At 40.6% G+C, this 19,709-nt stretch overlaps 1 protein-coding gene across 4 annotated transcripts in view; it reads left to right on the top strand.

Annotated features, from left to right (window-relative positions):
- The first annotated feature begins 1,356 nt into the window (after positions 1 to 1,356).
- The window catches only part of PHF10 (PHD finger protein 10), a 33,367-nt gene continuing 15,014 nt past the window's right edge, over positions 1,357 to 19,709 (top strand). For 2 of the 4 annotated variants that reach the window (XM_044000941.1, XM_044000940.1), the window contains exons 1-3: positions 1,358 to 1,517; positions 10,723 to 10,829; positions 19,060 to 19,190. In XM_044000941.1, the coding sequence (XP_043856876.1) occupies positions 1,428 to 1,517; positions 10,723 to 10,829; positions 19,060 to 19,190 (328 nt within the window). In that variant the 5' untranslated portion in view covers positions 1,358 to 1,427. Of the gene's footprint in view, positions 1,518 to 10,722; positions 10,830 to 19,059; positions 19,191 to 19,709 lie in introns of all 4 variants that reach the window. The other 2 variants (XR_006356285.1, XM_044000942.1) reach the window with 2 other exon arrangements.

The following is a 19,709-nucleotide window of genomic DNA, read 5'->3' as shown; positions in this document are numbered from 1 at the left end:
GGAGGAGACCATGTTGAGATCCATCCTTCTCCATGTAGCTAGCCCCAGTGTTATATGTACATATATGGGTTTAAATATTGCTATCTATTGGCTATAACCATATTTAGCTCTTATCACCCTAGTGTGGATATACTGATATCTCTATCCCTATCTAATCCCAATCTGGGGATATTAGTTGGAATACACACACATTCACACCCACCATATGTATGTGTGTACACAATGTACATTTGTGTATATACACACATATTTATACAAATATGATCATGTATGTACGCCAATTATATATTGGACTATTCCAATCAGCACCTCTCTCATTTGTGTCTACATATGTGAGTACGATGACCCCAGATCGATGGATATCTCATCACTGGAATGATTGAGAGCAAGCTTCCATTTAGGGACCCTTAAATCTGTAAATACCACTCCGCCCCGGTCCATTTTTATTTGCCCCCCGCCCCCCCCATTGTTATTCGGGGGTGGGGGAGTCGTGTAAAGTTATGTACGTTGCCCTAGACGAGCGCTTTCGAGTCCGTTCTGTGTCCTGACGAAGCCCGCGCCCTTTTCCTGGGATGTTTTCCTGTGAACAAAGTGCACCATCCAGGATGACAAAGGCGGCCGAGTATAGGGAGAGGCGGCGGTCCCTGGAAGGGCGCCCCGGAGCGCCGGCTGGGGAAGGGGCCGCCCCGCCCCTAGGGCAGGGTTAAGGATAGAGCGAGGCGCGCAGGCCCCCGGATGCGCACCGGTCCCGGATGCGCACCACACAAAGGCGGAGCGGGGCCACGGCCAATGCGCACAGCAGCCCAGCTGCGGCTGTGGTGGCGGCGGGAGCGGAGAACAGAGGGGGGCGGGGCCGCCGAGGCAGGGGCTGCGGAAGGAGGCTGGCGGGGAGGGGGCGGGGTGGGGAAACCGAGGCGAGGGGGGAGCGGTCCGGCGGTGCCGGCGGCGCGATGGGGAAGGGGGCGGGGGAGCCGGGCTGCGGTGGGAGGGGAAGGGGGTGACGTGAGGAGGGGGCTGAGCCGCGATCTCCTCCATTCCTCTCCCGCTCCCCTGCTCTGCGAGCAGCAGTGGCGGCGGCGGCGGCAGCGGCAGCGGCAGCAGCAGCAGCAGCAGCTTTAGCAGCGGCGGCGGGAATTGAGGCGGCGGCGGCGGCAGCAGCAGCGCTGGCGGCGACCGTGGCGGTGACGGTGGCGGCGGCCGCGCCGGGCCGCGGGACGCGCGGCGGCGGCGCTGGCCGCGGCTCGGGCCGGGGCCGGCCGCCCGGCGGCGGCGGCAACAGCGGCGGGCGGGCGGAGGGGGCAGGGGAGGGGGCGGGGCCGGGGGAGCGGACGCCGCGGCGGCCTCTCCGCGCGGCGGCGGCGGCAGCGGCCAGGACGAGGCGACGGCGACGGCGGCGCCGGCGGCGCGGGGGGCTCGGGCTCGGGCTGATGGCGGCGGCGGCCGCCACCCCCGGGGCTGTACTCTCCCCGCGGCTGTGCGACAGCGACCCGGCTACGCCCGGAGCCCAGTCCCCGAAGGTGAGCGGGGCCGAGAGCGGGAAGCCTCCGGCCTGTGGGGTCCCCGGGCTCGTCCCGTCCCGTCCCGCCTCGGGGAGCTCCCAACGGCGGCCCCCAGCCCTCGTGGGGGGCCGGACGAGCTCGTGGGCTGGACGGGGTTAGGGTAACCTGGAAACAGGTGCAGGCGATCGGGGTCCAGGGAGGGTCCTTGGCTGGCCGAGTTAGGGCCCGAAGCCGGTGGAAGTTGCACGGGATGTCTCTCCAGCCTCTCTTTGAAAAGTCCGGCTCCAAGCTGTCAGCGAGAAGTGAAAATACGGAAGAGGAAAGGGAGGCCACTTTGTGACTGCTCGGCCCCAAGATAAGGAGACCGGGCTCATCCTGGCCCTCTTCCCTTGAGGGTCGTTAGCGAGTGCTTTTTTAACTGCCCCCCTCCCCAAACGGTCCTCAGAAAGCCCCAGGAGCACTTACTCGTCCCCCTGAACCCTAAAAACAAAGTCTTCCTCATCGCTGATCCTACTTAGTTTACCCCCACCAGGGCGTCCCAGACTGGTTTCTCTAGTCTGTAAGTATCATTTGATACATTCTTGGGGCCCTTGATATTTTCCACCGTTCCGGTTGCTGCCCAGAAATGACTGTTAGTGTTTTTGTTTGTTTTCTTTAGTTTTTTTTGTGGGGTTCGCTCAGGTGTGAATATTAGCTCGAATCTTAAGTTCAATATAAAGAGTTTTGAAGCTCCTGGATAATGCAACAGGAACTGGAAAGTGGAAAGTTTTCCAAGTAGTTATATTTTTAGAGTGTCCCAGATGAAATCACAAATCCATCGGAATATTGAAGTAATAGTCTTAATTATTTTAAGCTGTTTATTAAATTTACATCGAGTCACTAGTTTACTGGAAAAGTTAATATAACAGTTAAAGAACCTATTTCAGGAGACCTTTTTCGTTCAAGACACCTCCGTTTTACTCCAGAACTTTGTTTACAAAGGAACATTTTTGACTCTTTTGAAAAGGGGGATTAGACTTGTTTTGTGTGGATTCTAGGGGTGGATCTAGAAGAAGCAGTGAGTGGAACTTGCAGAAGGGCAGATCTAGATTTGATGTTAGGAAAAACTTAGAAATATTAAAAAGTTAAATGGATTCCTTCTGGAAGTAGCTGTTCTTCAAAGGCTGGATAACTAACCAACTTGTGCGATATGCTGTTGTAAGGATTCTTTTTCACAATGGCCCAAATTGGAATGAAAATTGTTTCTAAAAATATAGCTTTTTTCACTATTCATAATAAGTACTAGAAGATTACAAAAACTTTTGCATGCATTAATTTTACTTGATCTTCAACCATTTGAATTATAAAATTCAAATATTATAATCCTCACGATACTTACAACCTCACATGGCTTAGGGCATAGTTAGCCTCAGTGCCCAGTAACACCAGCCCCCACCTCTGACACATATTAGCTTACCAATCTTAGAAAAGGAAGCCAGTCTATGACTGAAAATTGATAAAGTACATGCTTAAGATAATACAAAAATTGAAACAACATAAAACCATAAGCATTTTTATATTTCTGACATAATCATCATTTACATTTTTTCTTCAAATGGATTATCTAAGTACAAACTAGAAAAATGGAAATTTTCCTATCTTAAGAGGAAGAACTAAGGACAAAAATAATGATTTTTTTTTTTGCTGGGTGATGGGGGTTAAGTGACTTGCCCAGGGTCACACAGCTAGTAAGTGTCAAGTGTCTGAGGCCAGATTTGAACTCAGGTACTCCTGAATCCAGGGCCGGTGCTTTATCCACTGTGACACCTAGCTGCCCCCCCCCCCCAAAATAATGAATTTTAACATTTTTTAAAAGAGAGAAAATATCTAAATGAGCATATATAATTTTAGAAGTTAAAAAATTTTGTGGCTTAACAGTCATGACTGAATGTTGAAAGAGGAATAAATGCTTTTAAAAACTCATTTTGAAATCTAGTAAACAAGTTGAAATACAGCAGTCAGACAAAGAGCAAGTATTACTGTGTTTCAGACTAAGTACTTGGGATACAAAGTTAAAACACAGACTCTGCTCTCAAGGAGTTTACATTCTTTTTTTTTTTAATTTTTTGTTTTTTTTTAGTGAGGCAATTGGGGTTAGGTGACTTACCCAGGGTCACATAGCTAGTAAGTGTTAAGTGTCTGAGGCCGGATTTGAACTCTGGTACTCCTGACTCCAAGGCCGGTGCTCTATCCACTGTGCCACCTAGCTGCCCCAGGAGTTTACATTCTAATGGGAGGACCAACACATAAATTACATCTCCATTGCACTTTGAGTTACTTGTAATTTGAATTTTTACTTGTAATTTAAATTTTTCTATCATGGTGGTGTTCTATGATTTGTAGTTACATAGCATCACCAGGAGAATAATACATGATGCTAAAGAGATGCTAGAAGAACATCTGCTAGAAGAGATCAGGCCTAATCATATTTGGAAAACTATACAGTGCTTTATTTTTATTTATTTATTTGTGAGGCAGTTGGGGTTAAGTGACTTGCCTAGGGTCACACAGCTAGTTAAGTGTCTGAGGTGGGATTTGAACTCAGCCACTTCTGAATCCAGGGCCAGTGCTTTATCCACTGCGCCACCTAGCTGCCCCAGTGCTTTATTTTTAAATATAAGTTTCTATTGATTGTTTTTACATCAATTACTTTTCCCATTGGGTCTCTCACCCCTTCCAGAGAACTCTCTCTTAAAGGGGAAAAAAAGTTCAACAAAACTACCCAACAGATAAAGATAGGCAGTTAGTGGATAGTGCAGTCCACTGTGGCAGCAAGCATTTTGTGATGGTTGAAAGCACTGCTCACATGTGAGAAGACACTTCCATCTGTTTTTTTTTTTATAGTGATGGGGGACTGTGTGTATGGAACACTTATGTAGAAGTCAGAAGTTTTCAATATACATAATGGCCAACATTTATGTGGCACTTTAAAGTTTGCAATTGTTAATAAACATTTTTTATTTTTATAAACATTTATTAAAGCACCTGCAATGTGCTAGGCACTATGCTAAACTCTAGAGATACAAATACAAAAAAGGAAAAACAGTCCCTGCCTTCAAGAAGCTTACAATCTAAGACAATGCACAAAAGAAAGCTGAAAGGGGGATGGAGAGGCAACAAACATAGGAGCATGGTAAAGATGAGAAATCTCAAAGTAGTGCAGCCATGTGGGAAATGAGAGCTGGATGTAGGCTGTCTCATTTGACAATCAACAACCCTGAGAGGTAGTTGTTATTACTTTCCCCATTTTACAGATACAGAAACTGAGTGAGGCAGACAGGTTAAGTGACTTGCCCAAGGGTCACATAGCTAGTAAATATCTGAGGCCGTTTTTCTGACTTTAGGTCCAGTGTTCTGTTCACTATGCTACCCATCTTCATCTGTTGGTTAGTTTTGTTGAACTTTTTTCCTCTTTTAAGAGATAGTTTTCTGGTAAGGGTAGAAGTGAAGGGAACAGTAGTTGATGTAAAAATAAAATAAATCAATTAAAAAAATAAAAATAAAGCACTGTTCAGTTTTCCAAATATGAGCTGCTCTGACTTTTTCCTCATTTCTGGTGCCAGCTATTGTCCCACATGCGATGCCAGTCCAAGATATGTATGTTGGTATATAGACTCCTTAAAATTTTCATGCAGCTTCTTGGCATAGTCTTGACAAAACGTTAGTGTGCCTGAACTCTGCTCCAGATAAGTGGTGGAACAGCACAGGTTCTGTAGTCAAGAGATCTGACTTGAAATTTAGATTGCTACCAGATGTATGACCATGGCATATCACTTGGTTTTTTCATCTGCAAAATGGGCATAATCTTTCTATAGCTATCTCAAAAGAAAACATTATATACCTTAGTGCTATATAAACAGGAGTTCCTGGTTTGCTACCTTAGTAAAATGTACAGTGCAATGATCACATCTGTTTGGCATTAATAACAAATTTTTTATTTGGACTAGGCACAAGGCTTGTTCAGTGACACTGGCAAACACCTTAGATAAGCATTATGTATTTCTGTACACACTTGGCTAAATGTCAATACTCAGATCATTGAAGAAAATTATCTTAATAGTCCCATGTGTAGTCTTACTGACATATATGAAAGCTACTTTGTTTGAGGGGGAGCCTTCAACGCTGCATTTTTTCTACTGTATCGAATGCTTTTTGAAAATCAGACATAGCTAGATTTTGCATTTTTTGTGTGTCAGATTTGTGATGAGAGAAATGGTTGGAAGTCTTCCTGTACCCTTCTCGCATTTTCATCAAAGATACTTTTGGTGCATGCATTGACCAGTTGCTTATAAAAATGCTGACTTGCTGGTTCCATTTAACATATTTGTTTATGTCTTTGGCCTCTTATTTCTGATTTATAATTCATATTTTTCAATATTTTTTATTGACTTATACTAAGTATACTTTTGCACTGAATTCAATTGTAATGACAATGTTTTCTTAATTTGAAGGAGCTTGTCAAGTATTCATTTATTTATCCATCAATTTATTTATTAATTCATTTATTTGTTTGTTTTGGTGGGACAATGGGGGTTAAGTGATTTTCCCAGGGTCACACAGCTAGTGTCAAGTGTCTGAGGCTGGATTTGAACTCAGGTCCTCCTGAATCCAGGGTCAGTGCTTTATCCACTATGCCACCTAGCTGCCCCATTTTTCAAGTTCTTAATAGAATTTATCTTCTTTATCCTTTAACACATGTTGGCACATAGGCTGAAATTGTCTTCCTAGTGGCCTGTTTCCTCACTCATCACTTATGTTGCAAAGCAAGGGGATTAGGTATCCCATGAAATGTTTTCTTTTGTCTTTATCTGTATGATGAATTCAGATCTGTAAATTCCTTTATGTATTTGTTTTACCTGTGACCCATTCTTCCATTTAGTTAGTTTTTTCATTCTATGCTGAAAATGTCAGTATGGACACAGTTTATCCAGTAGTGTCATGCTGTCAGGTGTTTGAACCGAAATCTAGTATTAAGAGTGCTAATTGTCAGCCAAGAAGGTAGTAGGTTCACAGCATCTTGAATTAACCCTCTGAACCCTATGCCACTAACTAGGGTTGTTGTAAACTAGGAACCTTGAAACAGATCCAGGTCAGTTTGAAATAACCTTAACCTCCAGGTGGATTGATGTCATACTTAACTGTGAGCTCTTTTTTGCAAGGAATTTATAAGGACCCCCCAATGGATTAAGCAGCAGGCTTGTAAGAATCCATACAATCTACTTTTAGGACTTTTACCCAGGAGTCCCTGAGTATGTTTTTATTAAAGTAATTCCTTATCTCAACTCTCTGGCTTCAAGTAATCCATTACAATGGCCATCACTTCCTGGGTATGTAAGGGCTAAAATTCTAGCTATACTATCTAAAATATCTAATGAGTGGTCACCAATAAATTATAAGCTTTAGCAAGAGTTAGACTTTTAAGCATTTATTAAGGAGAATAAGAATTTGGTGAAGAAAATGAGAAAGGCCTAGATTCATCTATCTATTAATGGGAGAAAGCATTCCTAGCTCCGTTCTCCGGCAGAGTCCACACGAAAGAGCGCGAGTCAGAGCACCAGGCTTCCCCTTCTTCCTCCCACAAGCAAACGTCACTTCCTGACACCAAAGAAAAGACGCATGGTCTTGCCCTCAGAAACCTTCACCTCATGGCGGAGCTTTACTACAGTAAGTCTCCAGCAGGTGGCGTCATTCCAATCGTTACAGGTACCTGCAGTTAAATTTATGACTGTAGACAACTGTTACACTTTTCGAAGTATATATTTTCTGTCTTCTACCACTCTTTCAGCAGCACTATGTAGGTAAGGGAAAATTTCCTAACAGTTGGAGCTCTCTAAAGGTAAAATAGTCTATCTTGGGAGATCATGGCTTTCCCTTCACTTTAAGTCTTCCAGCAAAGACTATTTAATCATTTGCTGAGTATATTGTAGAGCATATTGTTCAAGTACAAGTTGGACCAGGTACATTCCATTTGGCATTCTGTGAAGTGGAAAGGGGCTGCAGAGTTATAGATAACTATTTTGTGAGTTTGTTTGGGGTTTTTTGGCCTGTTGAGGGCATCTCCTTGAACAACCAAAAAAAAGTATTCTTTACTTGGTGGCTGATATCATGGATGGTTATTTAAATTTAGCTATCTAGTTATTCTAATAGCAGACTTACCCAAGACTTTGCCAGCTTGGTAGAACCTGCCAAACTTTGGATGCTAATGGCATAGCTTTTGAGAACCTACGGTCACATTGAGGCATCATGGAAGGGTTTCTTTAAAGGACCATACAGATAAGGTTATTTAAAAATAGAAATAAAAGGGGCAGCTAGGTGGTGCACTGGTCCTGGATTCAGGAGGACCTGAGTTCAAATCCAGCCTCAGACACTTGCCACTTACTAGTTGTGTGACCCTGGGCAAGTCACTTAACCCCAATTGCGCCCCCCAACCCCCCCACGAAATAAAGGCATTCATATATTTTGTCATTCAGCTTGTTAATTATTACCTAATTATTTCTTTCTACCAAAGTTCTTCCCTGATGTCTTGTTGTGTAGCAAGGATTCTCTCTTCCAAAGTCTTCCATTACATGCCTTTGTAAATTGTTCTAATCTTGAAAGTCTTTGTCTAGTTTAGACCACTAATTGTATGTGTATTCGTCATTCAGGAAGCTGCCTGGTTAAATTTGTAGAGGCTTATCACAGGAAGTTTGGCCACTAGTTCATGAATTATCTTGAGCACAAGCAACTCATGAAAATTATACATTAAGTCATGGAGTAGTTATGGTCTTCAGTGATAAAGTGCCTACACTAATGAATCAGTGGTCTTTTGAGGTTGAAGCACAAGTATAAAAGCCTTCTCTTCTTTGGCCATTCCTTTTGATTCAACACTTTCAGAGCAGATGAAGACAATTTCACTCAGGATACAGCTTTGTGTATTTAAGTTCAACCTTGTAGGGTCTCCAAGAAAATATGGTGTCTAAATTTTGGTATTAACTGCCACGCTTAAATGCAGATTTCTAATTCAGTTCTTTCAGAAGTCTTCATTTTAAAATGTATTGATATCAACCATTAAGCAGCTGCCCTTTGGGCAACTCAAATTTAACATGCCCCCAAAAGAACTCTTATCTTTTCCTCCAAGCTCACCCCACTTCTGAACTTACCCATTTTCGCATCCTTCAAGTTACCGGATTCACAACCTTGTACTTATCCTGTACTCTTCTCTGCCCACATCTAATCAGTTACCAAGTCTTGTAAATTTTGGTAGGTTCTACTACTAAAACATAACATCTCTCCTCTCTCCCTTTCTGTTTGCTCACATGGGTATCATCCTAGTTCCAGTCCTCATCACCCCTGGCTTGGACTATTGCAGCAGCCTCCTAATTGTTGTTCTTTGCCTCCATGCTCTTCCTTTTCCTATCCATCCTTCATATAGAACAAGTCTGACCATATCACTCAGTAATTCGATAAACTCAAATGCCCAAATCCTAGAAAAAGTTGTATACTCATTGCATTTGCTTCCTTTCCTCTCACTTCTCCACTTCTTTTGATTTGGCCTCCAACCTCATTGCATAACTGAAACCGCTTTCCAAAGTTATAGGTCTTTTGACATTATTGACTCATTTCCCCCTCACATATATTCTCTTGTTTTGGGGTTTTCATATCATTTTCTTCTCTTGTTTCTCCTACCTATATGACCACTGTCTCCATCTCTGTCCATTTGCCAGATCATCATCATCAATATCACCATTAATACCCCTGCCCCTTGTTCCCCTCCTCGTCCCACCCAAGCTCCATTCTGGATCCTCTTCTTGAACCCTCACTTGGCGACCATATCAGCTCCAGTGGATTTAGATCTCATCTATCTGCAGATGATTCAGATTTACAAGTCTACTCTTCTCCTGAGCTGCAAGTCCTGTATCTTAAACTGCCTATTAGACCTTTCACACTGCCTCAGAAGTGACAGCTGAAATTTTCATTTTAATTTCTTCTGATCTCAAATTCTGTTGGTCCCTTGAACTCAATAGAAAAGTAGCTTGTGTATATGTATATCGCTTATAGGTATATACCATGTATATTTATTTGTTTTTTTGGTTTGTTCTAGTTCTTCCCAAGGAAGATTTCTTTCCTCCACCACTCTTAAAGCCCTTCTTTAACGTTCCCACATCCTATTTATAATGAAGGAACCCATTGTTCTTAGTTAACAGAAGATTATTAATATTCCGTGAATTGTTTATACCCTGTTATTTGTGTTGGTGAACAAGAAGGTAATGCTTGTGGACATTATTTTGCCACTTGGCTTTTTAGCTCAACAAAGTTCAATTTACCTGACATTCACCAAGTGCTTTAATATTTATTAAACCATTGCCAGGTCCTGGGGCACTATACTATATTTATAGCATAGTTCTAGGTGCTGGGGGAGATACAAAGATCAAATAAAAACATGGTCCTGTCCCCCTACAGTTTACAATCTCATAGCTAGACACAATATAAACTAATAACTAATGCTGAACAAAACAGAGAAATACATGAGACATTGAAACAAACTAATTATGTATTGTAGTAATGGAAGGAAGAGACTTATATAACAAAGAACAGACAATTAAAAAGTACTTTAGGGGCAGCTAGGTGGCACAGTGGATAAAGCACTGGCCCTGGATTCAGGAGTACCTGAGTTCAAATCCGGCCTCAGACATTTGACACTCACTGGGCTATGTGACCCTGGGCAAGTCACTTAACCCCCATTGCCCCCCCCCCCAAAATTACTTTAACTTTGAAGTAGTAGGGAGAGACACACGTACTCTATCCAGCTTAACTTGGAGGGTCCAAAACCTGCTTATTCTCCTTTGTCCAGCTTTGACCCAGTTCTCCTCTATTTTACAGTATGCTAAGTAGTTGTGCAAAGGGTGCCATTCACTGAAGAAAATCCATGAAGGGAATTACTTGCATATAAATAAAAAAATATATACATATACACACATGGACCTGCTTTCATATTCTTAAACTGGCCAGTGACCATCAATCAGGAAATCAGTTATTGGTACCTCTGGTGACCCTGTTGAGAAACTATTAGAATTCAAAAGTTAGTGGATAGACCCAAGTCTGGGATGGGCAATTATCAAACAAAAGAGAAAAATGTCTTTTAGAAAGCCCTCAGTCCTAAAGTCCCTTGTTTATTCTTTTCCCTTTCTTAAATCTCAAATTATAGGATGATACTGAAGAAAATTCCAATGATGGCACCCAGCCATCCAAAAGGAGACGAATGGGCTCAGGAGACAGCTCTCGGAGTTGTGAAACTTCAAGTCAGGACCTTGGGTATTGACATTTTATTATATAATGATATTTTAATGGTGTTTTGTGTTTTTCTATGCTTCTGTATTATTTTGTGTTTCTGCATTAGTCAGCTAGCTGATAATCCCATGGTATTTTGTTCTCACTGTAATTTCATAGTTTTTATGATACGGTTTTAGTTTGGATGGTCTCATTACTATCCTTTGCCTATACTGAGTTCCATTCAATAAACATTTATTAAATATCTACAATGAGCTGAATCCTTCCCTTTATCTATTCTTTCTCCTGAAATGAAATGCCTTTTAGCTTCTTTAATCAATTTAATGGCCCTTTTTCTTCTTCAGAGGGAAATTTAATGTACATCATCATTACTGTTATAAAGTGTTTGAAGGGCTTTCATGTAGAAAATATGCTTAAACCTATAAAGCAAAACTTAGACAAATGGATCTGGAGGTTTTAGAAAGCTAGGTTTAGGCTTTAGCATCAGGAAAAATTGCTAAAATTCAGAGCTCTTCAGAAAGGCAATGGCCTCTCTTGGGAGGTAGGAGTTTCCCCTCATTTAGGCTTCCAAATAGATTCCAGATTGATATTTCTAAAGCAGAGGCCCTGCCCTTGTCACTGCCTTGCTCAAGAAATTTCAGAGGTTCCTAAATGCACCTCAGATAAAAGCCAAATACCTTTCTGACATTTGAAACCTTTCACAACCTGACTCCCACGTGTCCTTCAGATTGATTTCACATTTCTACCCCTCATTCACTCTACAGTCTGACCAAAGTGACCTCTTTGCCATAACCTGCATTTGCATGGGTCCCCAAGCCTGGAATGCATTCTTTATACTTCTTAGAATCCCTCTCTTCTTTCAAGATTCAGTTCAAATGCTTCTTCCTATTTTTGTTTGACCTTTTCTCATTCTCCCAGTGTTAGTACCTGCCCTCTCCCAAATTATATTTATTTTGTATACATTGTGTACTGTCTTATGTGTACATGTTCTTCTTCTTCCCCCCACCCGCCCAGGTAGGATGTAAGGTTCTTGAGGGTGTGAACTGTATCATTTTTGTTTTTGTGTTCCCTCCCTGTGCCTTCACAGTCTTTTGTTTGTTGAATAAATATCGTTATTGTGGGGTGAAGTTTAATTGGGAAAGGCTTCTTAGAATAAATAGGCTCTTGAATTGAAAGTTGAGGGACATGGTTTACTTAAGAAGAAAGACTTTCCAAGGACTTTGTTTAGGATCATAGACTGAAAGCTAGAAGGGACCCTTAAAGGTCATCAAGACCAACTTTCTCATTTTATAGGTGAGTAAACAAGAATTGAAGTGACTTAACACAGCTCACACAGTTGTTAAGTGCCAGAGGATCCTAGCTCGGCTCCTTGGATTGAAGCAGCATGGTATAATGGATAGGGCATTAGACTTGGAGTCAAGAAGACCTGGGTTCATGGCCTAACTCAGACACTAACTGTGTGACCGTGGGCACTAGCCATTTTGTGCCTCAGGTTTTCTCATCTGTAAAATGGACATGAATGCCATGACCTTAGGTCCTATGCAACTCTGCTCCTGTGATTCTCAGTCTAGAATGCTTTGATATGAATAGGGCTGGAATGGAATAAGAAGACTGAAAGGAGGCTGATCTTGTGAAAATGGAAGGATTAAAGTATAAACACTTCTGAGAGGTGAAATAGGTTTCACTGGTTTCTTAACTAGGCCTTAAAACAGGATTATTATGGTATAGAATTCAGTTACACCACAAAGTTTCTGTCTCAGTAACAGATTATCATGATTTCCTAAGTTTACACATCTCACTCTATTACAAGTTCATGCCAGATTCATCCAGGTCTTGACAAATGAAAATAACATTTTCACCCTGATATAAAGATAATCATGTTTTCAGAGTATTTTTACATGCTATCTCTGGACTGGAACACATGCCATACTCTTGTTTCTGTCTGCATTCATTTGTACATTTTACATGATATCATTCAATTCTTTCTTTTGGTGGGACCATTATCCTTCTAGTCACCAAGGTTTTCTAAGCTTGTAGTAATCCTATCTCCTCCTTCACCCCTTGCCTATTCCAGTCACATCCTGTGAGTTCTAGCTTAGAGTTCTTATAGCCATTCCCTCTTTGCCTCCTTCATAGCCACCATTCTAGTTCAGGTCCTCATCTCTCACTTGAATTATTGTTGAGTAGCTTCTATTGTGTTACTTTGCTTTGTTGATATCTTCTGTTTTTAGGTAACATTTATTTCCAAGTATGTCATCCCTACAACTGCTTTGACTAACCCTTCCCTTGTAACAAATATGAAAAAAAGGGGGGTAAGTAATTCAGCAAAGCTAAACACCTATGGGCCTCTTCCAACAGCATGCAAAATTGTACACTTATTCTTTCCTCTTCCTTCAGTGAAGAGGGAAGTGCATTTTTTCAAGTCTTTGGTTTTTTTTGAGTCCAGTCTTGGTCATTATAAGATCTCTCTTTTTTTTTTTTCCTTTTTGTGGGGCAATTGGAGTTAAGTGGCTTGCCCAGGGTCACACAGCTAGTAAGTGTTAAGTGTCTGAGGCCGGATTTGAACTCAGGTACTCCTGAATCCAGGGCCAGTGCTCCAGCTGCCCCATTATAAGATCTCTTTAAAAAAAAATTATTTTTAACATTCCTTATCTTGTCCCTCTTCAAAAGTCCATTTTACTTCTGACCACTACCTCCCTTAATCTGCCTTCCTTTTTATCACTGTCTCCCCGCTCAATATCTTTTCTTCCAATTGAACAAGATAGATTTCTATATCCAGCTGAATGTATATGTATGTTCTTCCCTTTTTGAACCAGTTCTCTATCTCCCTTCTCCCAGTCCCTTCTCTTTCTCACCATTTAATTTCTTTTGGAGTTCATCCCAACATAATTGACTCATACTCATGCCCTCTGTCTATGAAGACTCCTAACTGCCCTAATAATGATAGTTTCTAGGAGTTACATCTTCTCATATTGGAAGTAAACAATTTAACCTTATGATTACTTTTTCATTTTTATCTTCTTATGCTTCTATTCAGTCTTGTGTTTGAATGTCAAAATTTCTATTGAGCTCTGGTCTTTTCATGAGGAGTACTCGAACTCCCTTTATTTCATTAAATATACATTTTTCCACCTGAAGGATTATACTCAGGTTTGTTGGGTAGGTTATTCTTGGCTGTAATCTTAACTCCTTTGCCTTCTGGGATATCATTTTCCAAGTTCTCTGTTTCTTTAAGGTGGAACCTCCTATATCTTGTATGATCCTGCCTGTGGCTTCACAATATTTGAATTTTTTTTCCTGACTACTTGCAATATTTTCTCCTTGATCTGAAAACCATGGAATTTGACTATAATTATTTCTGGGAGTTTTCATTTAGAGATCACATTCAGGTGGTGATCAGTGAATTTTTTCCAATTTCTATTTTACCCACTAGATCTAAGATATCAGGATAGTTTTCTTTAATAAATTCTTGAAAGATGATGCCTGGGCTCCCCCCCCCCTTTTTTTTTTTTGCAGGGCAGTGAGGGTTAAGTGACTTGCCCAGGATCACACAGCTAGGTCTGAGGTTGGATTTGAACTCAGGTCCTCCTGAATCCAAGGCAAGTGCTTTATCTACTGCGCCACCTAGCTGCCCCCTGGGCCCTTTTTTTTGATCATGGCTTTCAGGTAGTCCAATAATTTGTTTTGAGGCAATTAGGGTTAATTGACTTACCCAAGGTTACACAGTTACTAAGTGTGGGAGGCTGGATTTGAACTCAGGTCCCCCTTACTCCAGGGCTGGTGCTCTATCTATTACACCACCCTGTTGCCCCTAGTCCAAGAATTCTTGAAATTCTCTTTCCTGGATCTGTTTTTCAGGTCAGTTGTTTTTCTAATTATATGTTTCATATTTTCTTCTATTTCATTCTCTTGATTTTGTTTCATTATTTCTTGATTATTCATGGAGTTATTAGCTTCCACTTGTCTGATTCTAATGTTTAAGATATTTTCTTCAGTGAGCTTTTGCATTTTTTCTATTTGGCCAATTCTGCTTTTTTAAGGAGTTTTTTCTTCAGTAAATTTTTGTGCATCTTTTGCTCTTAGGCCAGTTTAATTTTTTTAGGTGTTATTTTCTTCAGTATTTTTTGTACCTCTTTTACCAAGCTGTTATTTATTTTATTTTTAAATTTTTTTTAGTGAGGCAATTGGGGTTAAGTGACTTACCCAGGGTCACACAGCTAGTAAGTGTTAAGTGTCTGAGGCCGGATTTAAACTCAGATACTCCTGACTCCAGGGCCGGTGCTCTATCCACTGCGTCACCTAGCTGCTCCCAAGCTGTTAATTTTTAATCGGATTTCATAATTTTCTTATATCATTCTCATTTCTTTTCCCAATTTTTCCCCTACCATTCATCTCTTTAACTCTTCTGGGAATTCTCAGTAGGCTTGAGTTCAATAAACATTTTTCTTTGAGGCTTTGCATGTAGCTGTTTTCATGTTATTGTCTTCCGAGTTTATATTTTGGTCTTCCCTGCCATGGTTGTAACTTTTTATGGTCGAGTTCTTAATTTTTTTTGTTTGCTCTTTGAACTTTATGTTAAAGATGGGCTTTGGTCACCTGGGGGTGAAGAAGCGTTGTACCACATTTCAGGCCTTTTTGTTGTGCTGTTTTCAGAGCTAGTTCTGGGAGTCTGCAAATTTTGATGCTTCTAAGGTGATGTGACTCAGGGAGAGGTATGATCACTGCTCTCCTGGTCTGTGCTCTGGTCTCAAGAAGGGCCCTGCTCCCCTATAGCCTCAAGTGATAGTGTTCCTCTTGGGCCTAGAACTGTGACCAAGTCTCCTCCTATCCTGTAGCTGCAAGTGATAATGTTCTTCCCTGCCCTGGAACTGCTTCCTTGTGACTGACCACAAGCTTATTTCTCCACAATGGAACTGAGACCTGGAACTGCAACCCAAAGCTGTATGGGCAGTAGAGTTGTCAGTGGGCATCACCTGCACTCAGCGCCAGCGAAGGGCTCTTTCTGACTATTTGGCTGACTCCTCTCCTATGGCCGAGAGCTCCTGGAGCTGCTGCTGTTGCGGTCACCTTCAAGGTTTGCTGGTGCTGTGCTCTGGGCTAGCACTTAGATGTCACAGACCTTTCCAGGGGACTTCCTAAGGTTATGTAGGCCGAAAGAATGTCTCCCTCTTACCTTTTGTTGGCTCTGTTGCTGCTCTTAATATTTGATTTGAGGAGTTATTTTACAGTTGTTTAGGAGGCATGTTAGCAGTGTTCAGCAGCTGCATATATTTCACCATTGTGCTTCCTCAAATGTCTTGTAGTTGATATTCCTGTTCAAGTCTTTTTCCTTTACCATCCTTCCTTTTGGTGCTTCCAAAAAACTCTTCCTATCACTGACGGGCTCAGAAACGTTTCATAGCTTCCCATTGCCGATAATTCAGAATAAAAACTCCTTTTCTTAGCATCCAAAGCCCACCGTGCCCTGGCTTCAACCTCTTTTTCCCAGATGTGTTTGATACTACCCATGACATATCCTCTGACCCAGAGTGTATGTCCCACTCTTGTTCTTTATTCTTCTGCTTCCGTACACTTATTAACACTTTTCTCCTGCCTGTATATACTTCCTCCACATCTTAACCTATTAAAATCATCCAAATTTCCCTGACCTACTGCCTTATTTCCCATTCTTCCCACCTGCTGACAGTCTTCTTTTCCTCTTCAAAAATCCTTAAAACATTTTGGATCTCCCTTTACCCTCATCACATCTTATCTTGTATTACATTTTTATGCCTATTCATACATAAATAATCAAGCACATGGCAGAGTCTTATTTTTTATTTCTGTATCCCAAGTACTTAGCACAGTTCTTATACATAATTAAAGTCTGTTGAACTGGAGCAAATTATACAAATTGTTCTTTCACACCTTACACATTAAGTAGCTAATGTCCTGCAGATATATGGCACATACCCTTAGAATAGCAAATTGTTTGGTGACAAACCTTCATTCTTTGAAGGGAGATTTGGTTTTTTGAGATTCCCAAACATTATTTCAAGTCAGGAGTGATAAAGTGGCTGGTAAAGCTAAGTAGTCACATTTTTGGTCAAAATGTAAGGTATGAACCTTTCTTTGGTGGTTTGTGACCTGGCTTTGGAAAGTAATTCCAAAGAAGGATGAGTACCCAAGTATCTTGAGCAATGGCAATGTCTCTGGAATACATTTATAGCCCCACAAAGTAACTACTTTGAATGGAGAGTCATTGGATATAGAAGGTTTATGGTGTATTGTGTGGTCACACATGACATTTTAATATTTTATATAATTATATACATTTTATATATGTCATGACAGTGGATTAAGACCTTCCTTGGAGACAGGAAGACTTGGGTTCAAGTCTTTCCCTTGATACATTGTAGCAGTGTGGCCATTGGCAAGTGAGTCCTTTTGGGCCCTCAGTGCTCCTGGGTTGCTCTTTAAGACATTATGTTACAACTGATTGTTAATCTGCATTAGTGGAGGTTGTTTTCATACAGTGATTTCCCGATATGGATGAAATAAAGTCGGTTGTAGCTCCATATGTATAGCTGCTTTTATATAGACAATCCACATAATAATGTACAGATAATCACAAATCGATACTATAACAACACAAAGAATAAATATGTGTGTATGCTTGGACTTACATAAACATACAATATAATTTTTGTATTTGTTCATATATATAAATATACATACAGTACACATGGTATATATGTGTGTGTATTTATGTATATGGAAACACTTTAAGTCCCATTTCATTTATATGTTATATCTCATTTTTATAAAAAGTTTATTAACTTCCTAGAGACAGGAAATGCCTGCCTGTTTGGTTTTTTAATGGAATGTAGCATAGTACTATATATGCAATTAGTACTCAATAAATCTCTTAAATGAATGTGCATCCTCAGCCTGTTTCTGTGTGACTACACATTCTCTAAAAGGCACATCTGAAGCAGATTTTAAGAAAGTGTTAGACTTCTTTTTCGTTAGCTAATGAACAAGCCAAAAATAGAATGGGCAAAACCCCAGAAAACTAGATTGTTGCTCTTTCATCTGTTCAAGATTTGTACTGATAAGGGTAGTCCTTATAAAATTGTGCCATGTTTGACTTTTGGATTTGGTGAGCCAGTCAGTCACCGACCGATTTTGTGGCATATTTAATTGCTAAGTTCTTGTTTCCTGACCACCTGATTGGGTGGAAGGAAAAATTAATTGTTTTTTTTTTTTTTTTTTTTTTTTGTAGGCAATGGGGGTGAAGTGACTTGCTCAGGGTCACACAGCTAGTAAGTGTCAAGTGTCTGAGGCCAGATCTGAACCCAGGTACTCCTGAATTCAGGGCCGGTGCTTTTAACCACTGCACCATCTAGCTGCCCCAATTAAGTGCTTTCTTAAGTGTTGAATGAGTCTTGGCTTTGATTTTGGTTAGGAAGTCAGACATAAAGAGTGGAGCTGAGAGGCCAGTGAAGCTAATTTGGCAGCTAGGTGGCACAATCGTTAGTGCTGGTCCTGGAGTCAAGAAGATCTGAGTTCAAATCTGTCCTCAAACGCTTACTAGCTTTATTATCTGACAAGCTAATTAACCTCTGGTTGTTCCAGTTTCTTCATCTTTATAATGGGGATAATAATAGCACTTAACTCTCAGGATGATTGTGGAGATTAAGTGAGATAATGTTTGTAAAATACTTAACTCAGTGTCTGGCACATAGTAAGAATTCTATAGTTTCTAGCTAGCATTATTATTAATTTTGTTCTGTGAACTGTGTTGCTCAAAAAATACATGTGGCCCCCTTTTTCCCCCGAGCAGCTACTGTGTGTGTGTGTGTGTGTGTGTGTGTGTGTGTGTGTGTGTGTGTGTGTGTGTATACAAATCAATACAGTGACTGTTTTTTCAGGACCAAAAATTGAGACAAAGGGTGATTTTCTTTTTTCAAAGTATATTTTATTGAAATTAGATCTATTGCAGACAATCCAAGATATATGGTCATCTGTACATATCCAACAGTCATTTTTATTGATTTTTTTTGTTTGGTGTATTATTTTTCTTTATTTCCCCTCCTAATTTGTCCTCATACATTGGAAGTCAAGCAAATTTACACATGTAGTAGAGTTATAGGAAACAAAGCACTTAGAATTTGGTTTGTTAATAGTAGCATTTTCAAAATATTACTTAATAAAGTAAAAAAAAGTTATTTAAAACCTAATTTCTTTTTTCATTTAATGTTTCTGTGCTTAGCTTTAGCTACTTTCCAGCAGAAAATCTCATAGAATACAAATGGCCACCTGATGAAACAGGAGAATACTATATGCTTCAGGAACAAGTCAGTGAATACTTGGGTGTGACCTCCTTTAAACGCAAATATCCAGGTACTTAGGATTCTAGTTTATTTAAGAGAGCAAATTTCATCTGTAGCAAATAAATAACTTTTTATTTTATATTGTCAACTCATAATTATCCATGTGTGGATGAGTCCACAATAATTTTAAAATTTCTGTTGGCTAACCATTTCTGATCACTGCTATCAACAAGGATCTGGGATTTTTTGCTCCACCATCAGTTTGTATGTTCTGAGAAAATATTCATTAAAATCTAATCATGAGGGGCAGCTAGTGGCGCAGTGGATAAAGTACTAGCCCTGGATTCAGGAGTACCTGAGTTCAAATCTGGCCTCAGACACTTGACACTTACTAGCTGTGTGACCCTGGGCAAGTCACTTAACCCCCATTGCCCCAAAACAACAAAAAAACAAACAAACAAAAACCTAATCATGGAAACCAATCAATGAAAATTATGAATATTCAATATCCAGATATTTTGGACACTGTTTAGATTATCCATGCCATTATTTCCCCACTTCCTGTATGGAATTAAGTTGACAATATAAG

This window comes from Dromiciops gliroides, chromosome 4, assembly GCF_019393635.1.
Source record: "Dromiciops gliroides isolate mDroGli1 chromosome 4, mDroGli1.pri, whole genome shotgun sequence".
In the NCBI taxonomy this organism is placed as follows: domain Eukaryota; kingdom Metazoa; phylum Chordata; class Mammalia; order Microbiotheria; family Microbiotheriidae; genus Dromiciops; species Dromiciops gliroides.
The sequence above is the reverse complement of the archived record's forward strand: the minus strand, read 5'-3'. Positions and strand labels throughout refer to the sequence as shown.